The sequence below is a fragment of the Eptatretus burgeri genome, chromosome 17, assembly GCF_056783735.1.
Source record: "Eptatretus burgeri isolate ZD-2024b chromosome 17, Ebu_testis_v1, whole genome shotgun sequence".
NCBI lineage: Eukaryota > Metazoa > Chordata > Myxini > Myxiniformes > Myxinidae > Eptatretus > Eptatretus burgeri.
The window spans coordinates 26,465,276-26,474,767 of NC_140977.1; the positions used below are offsets into that span (position 1 = coordinate 26,465,276).

Genomic DNA, 9,492 nt, shown 5'->3' on the forward strand with positions numbered 1-9,492 from the left:
GGTGGCGAACCCTATCAAGAATTATCCGAGCAAAGACCTTGCCCGGCACTGAGAGCAGCGTCACCCCTCGGTAGTTGTTGCAGTCTTGGCGATCACCCTTCCCTTTCCAGAAAGGAACAACAAGGCCCCTCTTCCAATCAGTTGGGATGATGCCTGTGTTCTAGGCAGAGCACAAAACTGCATGCAACAACACGAGTGCAGCATTTCCACCAGCCTTGAGAAGTTCAGCATGGATGCCACAGATCCCTGGAGCTTTGCCCCGTTTCAACCGGTTCACCGCAGCCCGTGTTTCCACAAGCGAAGGTGGACCACAGTTGATTTGAGGGTCAGCAACAGGGATTGTAACACCCTTGACGTCGAACTCGACAGCTGGGGGATCAGCCTGGTACAACCGCTCAAAGTAACCGGCCCAGCTGGCCTTCACTTCAGACTCCTCTGTCAAGAGCCTACCACTCTGCTCTAACTGCAATGCTCCGAGGGATGGGCTTGGATGAACGCAATGCGCGAATTCCCCTGTAAGCGGGACGAGAATCACTTGTCCACAGGTGATGCTTTACCCCCTCACAGATTCCTCGCACATAGGCCTCCTTGTCCAACCTCAGTGCACGTACAGTTTTACGCCTCAGCCTCCTGAACAGCTCAGCTCTGCCATTCAGCCTGGCCCTGTGACTCTGGTCAATGATATCCAGTGTCCCTTGAGAGACAAAATTCTTCTTTGCCCTGCGGTGAGTTCCAAGACATCCACCGGCAACATCAAGGATGGTGGTCTTGAAGGCACTCCACAACTCTTCAGGACCCCCCAAAGCACCCAGACCCCCCAAGTGTCCACTCAGCCTGTTCGCAAACTCCTCAGCTACTCTCTCATCCCTGAGCTTGCCAACATCCAGCCTAGGCTGGGATGGTACCATTCTCCAGGATTTAAGGTGCAGCTTTAGAGTTGCTACAACAAGCCTGTGGTCAGTATTGAGGAACTGAGCACTCCGGTAGACCTTGCAGTTCTGGATCATCCTCCAGCGACCGTCAATGAGGACATGGTCAATCTCCTTTGCCGCACGGCCAGCGTTGGAATACCAAGTCCAGCGATGAGGGATGCCCTCTGAAGTCCGAGTCTTCAGGTCCTTGGTACTTCAGTCTTGCTCTACGGATACGAGACTTGGACTCTGACCAAGGATCTGAGACGGAGACTTAATTCCTTTGGTACCGGGTCTCTTCGGAGAATCCTTGGTTATCGCTGGTCGGATTTTGTGTCCAACGAGTGTTTGCTGAGAGAGACTCGGATGAGATTTGTTACCTGCATAGTCCGTGAGCATCAGTTGCGGCTGTATGGACATGTGGCTCGTTTTCCTGATGCTGATCCTGCTCACCAGATTCTCTCAGCGGGGGAGTCTCGTGAGTGGAGGAGGCCAGTGGGCCGACCACGTGCCTCGTGGTTGCAGCAGGTTGACCATCATCTCAAGGAGATGGGGTGGGCCTGGCATCTGCCTGGGGGATGGCCAGACGGAGGCCCCTGGAGTACCGGCGGAAAGTGGACGCAGCGACGCGCTGTTCTGGCACATGCTCCCATACCTGACCTGAATCGTCTGGAATGTCATTGTGTGCTGTCGCGTTAAGATTTCCCTTCACTGGAATAAGGAGCGGGCCGAGCTCAAACCATGAAAAACAGCCCCAGACCATTATTCCTCCTCAACCAAACTTTGGATTTGACACTGCCTTGGGAAGGTGGCTTTCTGGCATTCGCCAAATTCAGATTTGTCCATGGGACTGCCAGATTTGTCCATGGGACTGGTGAAGCGTGATTCCTCACTCCAGAGAACGCGTTTCCACTGCTCCAGAGTCCAATGGTGGTGAGCTTTATACCACTCCAGCCGACGCTTGGCATTGCACATGGTGATCTTAGGCTTGCGTGTGGCTGCTCGATCATGGAAACCCATTTCATGCATGTCCTGATGTTGCTTCCAGAGTCAGTTTGGAACTCGGTAGTCAGTGTTGCAACTGACAACAGACGATTTTCCGCGCTTCACCCTTCAGCTCTCGGCGGTCCTGTTCTGTGAGCCTGTCTGACCTACCACTTCGCGGCTGAGCTGGTTTTGCTACAAGACGTTTTCACTTCACAATAACAGCATTTACAGTTGACCGAGGCATCTCTAGCAGGGCATAATTTTGATGAACTGACTTGTTGGAAAGGTGGCATCCTATGACTGTGCCATGTTGAAAGTCACTGAGCTCTTCAGTATGGCCCATTCGACTGCCAATATTTGTCTATGGAGATTGCATGGCTGTGTGGTTGATTTTATGCACCTGTCAGCAACTGGTGTGGCTGAAATTGCCAAATCCACTAATTAGAAGGGGTGTCCACATACTTTTGGCCATGTAGTGTAGCCACCTGTGGATTTTTTTTTCGTTCATGCCATGCACAAACTTTGGTACATCACGAGTGTGATAAAGGTTGTGGTCTTGTCTCATCGAAATTGTGTGTGTGTGTGTGTGGTTTCGGCGAAGAAAGCAAATACTTCTTGGGGAGGGGGACCCCCCCCCCCCACATAAACTCCCTCTGCAGACCCCTTCAGACCCTGTTTTTTTGTTTGTTTGTTTGTTTTTAATGCCATGAACAAACTCTGGTCCATACTTGGTGATGAATGTTGTGGTAAGGTTTCATCGAAATTGTATGTGTAGTTTCAGAGAAGAAGTTGCAAGTATTTGTGGATGAATGGACGAATGAGGTGCCATCCCATAAGCTCCCTGGAACAACGTTCCAGGTGAGCTAAAAATTGCTAATTAAATAAGTCGATTTAAAAGTGAAAGGTCATTTCGATTCTGGGATCACTACTTTTGACTTCTTCTTTAAAAGTATTCACCCGATTTAGATGCAACTTCGTAGGAATAATCTCTGCATGGTACTGTCACAAGTTTGTTCAAACCATCGGCTAATTTACATATTATGTGGGTCATCCATGCCGACCAGTGGTTGCTGGCTCAACCAGGTGAGTTCAGGGGAAATTGTCTATATTTTTAGCTCACCGGTACGTAGTTCCGGTGAGCTTATGGATGGTGTGTCGTCTGTCCGTCTGTCCATCCATCTGTCCACAAATACTTTCAACTTCTGAGGGGGTCTATGGAGGGGGTTTACAGGGGGTTGCTCCCCAAAATAGTATTTGCTTTCTTTTCAGAAACTACACACACAATTCCGATAAAACTTCACCACAACCTTCATCACCCATGATGTACCAAAGTTTGTTCACACCATTAAAAAAATTTGAGGTCTAAGGGGATCAACGGGGGGGTGGGGGGGGCGGATATATCCAAATAGATATTTTCTTTCTTCTCAGAAGCTACACACACAATTCCAATTAAAGTTGACCATCACCCGTGATGTACCAAAGATTGTTCACACCATTAAAAGAAAAAGAAAAATAAATCTGAGTTTTGGTGGGCTTCCGGGGGCGGGCGTTGCCCCCTCTAAAATATTGTGACGTCCATGGGACTTGAACAGTCCCGCCAACGTAGAATGAGCCGAAACGATGGAGGCGGTTTATTTTTTAGAACCCAAAGATGGCAGTTTTAATCGCTCTACAGCGAACGGGACGAGGAAGGTGGCACGAGTCGCTTTTCACTGAGTTAATAATGTTTATTTCTCGAACCAGAAATAATAATAAGACTCGGCAAGAGGAGGGATCCGGGGCGATTTGACGGGATGGTGGTGTGGGTTCGGGCGTGGGGAGAACACAAACAATTCCAATGGATATACAAATCTCAAACCCTCTAAGGCGCCAGGTACACACACACACACACACACACACACACACACACACACACACACACACACACACACACACACACACACACACACAAAACGTAGCTGGTCCTGGTGGTCAGGCTGGCCCGTGGTGTCGACGCAACAGTCACTGGATTGGCACCGGACGAGCTGGCGTTGCGCTCCTCAGGGGCAGGAGACACCGTGGTGCTGTTCCTGGTGGTGTCGACCGCCTGGTGTAGGCCCAAGTCCGCTCACAGCCGCCAGGGAGCCAGTTCTGGCACCAAGATGCGAGCAGGAGAGGGAGGCAGGTCCGCCCGCCGTTCAGTCCCGTACTCCGAGCCAGCAGAACTCCAGAGCCAACTGAGGTGAGGCACGAGGCACAGCAAGGCTACGAGACACGACGAATCGAGGAACGAACCAGCGCAACGAGAGAGCGCGCTCAGAGACCAACAGCCTCGACCAGACGCTTTCTTTTTATGACTCTTCCTCCCCTTCTTTTCCCGAACAGAACCTTTTTATACTCGAGTTCTCGTCACTTCCAATCGAGCCCTTTTATTGGCCCTCTGCCGTCGCCTTCCGCCAATCGTGATCACGGGGCGGAGCAATCCGCAGCACTGTCCTGTTACGTCACGGCAAGCCTACAGGGAATACACACTTACCCTAACCCGTCTCCCTATCTAATTACGTGACAATTATCATTTCCCCCTTAAAGAAATGGACATTTACTAGACAACTTATCACCACTGAATTGCTACTTATTACATCGAGATCCTGATACAACTCGAACAGCATAGCATACCTAATTAAACATCCTAATTACCCTTTGAATGCATACCCCCCTCAGACATAACAATATGTATTTGCTTTCTTCTCAAACTACAAACACGCAATGAAACTTGACCGACCACCTTCTTCACGACATTAAAAAATAAATGTGATCCAAGGAGTTCTACAGGGGGTTGCCCCCCCACTCCCCCCAAAAATATGTATTTGTTTTCTCCTACAAAACCTCGCACACAGTTTTAATTAAACTTGATGATAACCTTTATCACCCCTGATCTACCAAAGTTTGTTCGTGGCATTAAACAAAAAATCCATAGGTGTTTACTTTCTTTGCCGTTACATATTTTGTGGGTCATTCATGCCTACCAGTGGTTCCCTGGTTATCTTGTCCAGCCATGACCAGGTGAGCGCCCAGGGGTATTGCCCCTGTTTTATTGTAGGGACAGGCATAATCATCACTTTCACATCATGGTTTTAATTTCATGTTCATTTGGATCCAGTATCGTGATCCTTTATGATGTGTTTGCTTATATAGATAACAAACATGTACACCACCATCATGAAATATTCAGTCTTTCTACTCACATGTATATATGTTTCTACAACATATTTTGAAACACCAATCCCACTTGTAAATCATTTTAATGGATTGTACGTTTCTTATTGTAACCACTCATTGAAATATTACACATGTTACAAACTTTGTGTTTTGTTCCTTAGAGTATTTTTCCTGAGGGTGCTGTTCACTCCATGATGAAAATCATTGGTAATCAAAAAACAATGATAGAAACCCAAGAAGATAGAATTCATAATCAGAGCAAGAAAGAGCAGCAGGATGACACTTCCACACACAACTTGGAGCACTTTTATCGCATCAGGAAGCACCACTGTAAGGTATATATATTCATCAATATATTTTCTTTGCTTTCTTTGGCAGTTAAGTTTTTTGTTCGCTCACAAATAATTTGAAGTTGATTTCACTTTAGGTGCTGTCCACATGGTCTTTTGTAAAATATTTAATATCTACATATTGTAATTTTTGTATGAACCAATAACATTTAATAATCTATACTATAAAAGTGACTTTCCTTATTTATATATGCTTCAGAAACTTAAAAAAACTGCTAAACCAAATCCGTTGTCTCCCTGGAAAGGTAGTCACAGCAGAAATAGTCGACAGGTTTAACCTGGAATTGGATCAGTACCGAGAAGCATTGGAGATAGAGGGGTACAGGGGTATTGGCAGGACTTGTAGATAGCTCGTGTGTGGATGAGTAATAGTATCTGATGTTGTTGTAGCGCAGTCATGATGGGCTAAACGACCTCCTCCTCCATTGGAGTTCCTTGTCATTTCTTGCTCTATCCAAGATATAAGATACTAGACAGACAGACAAACAGAAAAAAATGGAGTGAGGCAACAAGGGTAGCTTTGCATTTATGTCAGCTTTGCCTGATATGAGACTGGTCAGCAAATGTGATGCATCTGGACCAATACTTCATTGCACCAATCACACACTAGAACATGTGAAGGAATTGGTGCTGTGAGTTAGGGTGCTATTATTATTGAGGCTATTGCATGTACAAAACGTCTTTGTTTGCATTTTCATCAATCCCGCACCCATTTTAAGATAATCCATACCAAGACCGAACAAGCTCCTGCAGCCCTGTTACCTACACCATCATCCTTCAAGGCTCCTTGTCCCAGTTATGATCAGTACAAGTCATCATCATTTACGGCTGGACCTTCAGATGAGCATGGCCCACACAACTTTACAGCAGCGACCCCACATAGGAGAACACTACTGGAGATATTGGCTTTTTCACCCTCCCAGGTCAGTCACAAAGTTCTTGAAACTGTTCAGCAAGTTGAGTAATCACATGGCCAGCAATATAGATTCATCATAATGCTTGTGCCACAGTGACATCAAACTGACTGCCTCTGGTCATATACAGTATCTCTTGTTACGGCGAGATGTCAGTCTATATGTTGTGGTGATATGTAGAAATACTGCAGTGCAGGGCATCTTTGTACTCCATCAATCATAACTAGAGTGTTCAGCCCATTTTCTTTGCATGACTACTCGGATCTCTCAGCCATTGGTGGATGATGAAGGGAATACAAGCGACTGTAATGAGAGTGTCAACTCGTTTGCAAGGGTGTGCAACACGAGTCAAAATATTAAAAATGGTAAGAAACTTGGCATTTGGCTGGAGCGGTAAGTTAGTAAAAGCATAATGCAGGCATCTGAAGGTGAGATGAATGTGTACATAAGCCACCTGCAGAGCGCAAGGGCAAAAGCTCATTGAGGTATGTGCAGTGAGCCTAGATAATTTAACCATATGGGGGTTACTGGAAGAACGAGTGTGTCGTGGAGGAGCTGGGGTCGGTGGGACTGAGTGAGCGGAGGGAGATGGGCCAGAGGATAGGTGGTAAAAACAGACGCTAACAACCTGTCTGCAATGTGAGAACAACAGACATTGTGCTTCAACCTTGATTGCAAAAATTCTGAGAGCTTTTTAGATTCCACAGAATCCAAGAGAGACAGCTGTAAAGCTTGGACACCAGCCCATAGGGAAGAGCAATACTCCATTGAGCTTTGGATAAAGCCCTTGCCCACCTGTGAGTAGCTTTGTTTTTCAAAGAAAGACTTGGAATGATGTAGGATGCCCAGTCCACATCTTGGATTGTCCACTAATATTCTGTCACTCATGTTAAAGTACCCTAATGTCGACTGATATCTTTGTCCTACTTGCAATTTATCCACAAACTCAACTAAGAACATTAGATCAACACAAAAAAAATAAAACCCGTCCAAAAATAGTATTGATATAAACTTGTAAATGTCTCCATGTCCATCTGAGTATCTCGCACTGTCCTTTTGGGTCAGGGTCCACTCCAATGTACTCTGGAGATCTCTACCATCTCATGTGTGACTACAACTGCCCCAACCTTACAGTTCATGACAAATGCAGATTTGGAGAGCACAGTTAGCTATTGTCAATTATATTGGACAATGTTTCTGTTCATGCATGTGAGGGTAGGTTCAGACTAATGTGTACATATTTGATGGAAGGGGGTGGGTTGGCAGAGGATGGGAGAGGGAGGCTTAATTCCATCAGAGCATACATAATAAAGAAATTTGTCCTCACTGCGATCACTATGCATTTCCGACTAAACTAGCAGACCTTTTCTTTCCAACAATCTCTCAAGATTAACAACCTTTTCCAAAAGAAAGAATTCACTCTGGTGATAGTAAAAGAACTGTGAGACGAATAGAAAAAAAATCAAATGCTCCATGGGGAATTTTACTCAGTTTTCTTCCTGAAACATTAATTATCGTGTCTGGGTGCAATGTAAAAGTGTGTTGTGCTTCACTGTGTGTGCAGATGGACAAGGAGGTGGTGGATATCATGCTTGGACAGACAAAAGATCAGCGCTACATGGAAGAGCATGCTCATGTCTTCCTACAAGACTTTATGGCAGCCACAGGAAAGCTGAGTATGGGATGAAGGAAGGCCAACATCATGCACACAAGGCCTTCAGTTTACTGGTTACAATACACTGTGCTTTACACTCAAAACCAATAGTTGAAAACAGCCCAGCTTCACCAATGGTACCCACTTTGGCAACAACAAATCATTTAAAAAGCAATTAAATCATTTTGGCATCACACCGTTTCCAACAATTGATCAATGCAACTTGACAGTGACAATGACATGTGCCTTCATTACAAAACTTAAACTTTGCAGAATCTGCACAGCTGAGCAACATCGTACAAATTACTTTGTTCCTCTAGCTCTCTAGAAAAACGTATTCCCACCCATCTTTAACTGGTGTTGATATAAACTTGTAAATATCCTCATCTCTCTTCCAATTTGACTGAGAGGGAGAGAGGTAGAAGAATGAGAGGGAGAGAGGTAGAAGGAAGAGAGGTAGAAGAATGTTGTTATAAGGGTCTTACACCTTATAAAGGGAAGAGAGGTAGAAGAAGTTGTTCGGTGGCCAGGAAGACGATATTTAAAAGCTACAGCAGCAAACACATTTTCGAATTTTTTTTAAAAAGTCACATTTGTTACTGAAGACAGTATGAAGGTGCGATTTAAGAAAATGGCAGTCTTGCATGACACAGCAGTCTCCTTTCTGAGGAATTCAGTCAATCACCCCTACATTGTGCTAATAGGTTGTTGTTGTTGTTGTTGTTGTTGTTGTTGTTGTTGTTTTTTTGTCTGTTTCATAAAAATGAAAAAGGATTTCTCAAAAGAGAAAATTTTCAGGAATAGTGCGGTTACGATCAAAGTTAGAGTCATATAGAACAACATTAGCCAACCAAAGGCTCTCCCTCACAGAGGGATCTGATGTACAGTCTGTCATGACATTTGGTTTAGGCGCCTGCTTTGCTATGAGACAAAGCTTGGCTTCGTCTTGACACGGAGAAGTTCCGAACTTGCAAGTGGTGGCAAGACACAAGGCTTCCAAATAACCTTCGATACAAGTATATGATGTGACGATTCATTGTCCACATAACGGCAGGACACAGTAACACTCACCATTATTCAACACACAAACTGGAATCGCAGTGACACTCACAAGCTGGAATCGGAACAATGTTTTGGTAGAAGAGCATATCAAGATAGAGGATGCACACCTTGCAGGATATGATGAAACCCCTCTTGTTCAAGTGGATGCCTCCACAGGGGTTGTTTGAATATGCCTTTATAAGAGAACTTTCAAAACAATAAATTTTGTGTTAAGTTACAAACATGAGTGATATTTTCTTCACCTTATCCGAGTGTGTGTGTGTGTGTGTGTGTGTGTGTGTGTGTGTGTGTGTGTGTGTGTGTGTGTGTGTGTGTGCGTGCGTGCGTGCGTGCGTGCGTGCGTGCGTGCGTGCGTGCGTGCGTGCGTGCGTGCGTGCGTGCGTGCTGTTTTAGAATGTGGAACCCACATATGGAGA

At 45.4% G+C, this 9,492-nt stretch overlaps 1 protein-coding gene across 9 annotated transcripts in view; it reads left to right on the top strand.

Annotated features, from left to right (window-relative positions):
- Positions 1-8,208, top strand: part of LOC147009594 (uncharacterized) — a 71,026-nt gene extending 62,818 nt beyond the window's left edge. For all 9 annotated transcript variants that reach the window (XM_085862400.1, XM_085862396.1, XM_085862402.1 and 6 more), the window contains 3 exons: positions 5,258-5,431; positions 6,166-6,369; positions 7,925-8,208. In XM_085862400.1, coding sequence (XP_085718526.1) covers positions 5,258-5,431; positions 6,166-6,369; positions 7,925-8,047 — 501 coding nt within the window. In that variant the 3' untranslated portion in view covers positions 8,048-8,208. The remainder of the gene's footprint in view (positions 1-5,257; positions 5,432-6,165; positions 6,370-7,924) is intronic.
- Positions 8,209-9,492: the final 1,284 nt, after the last annotated feature.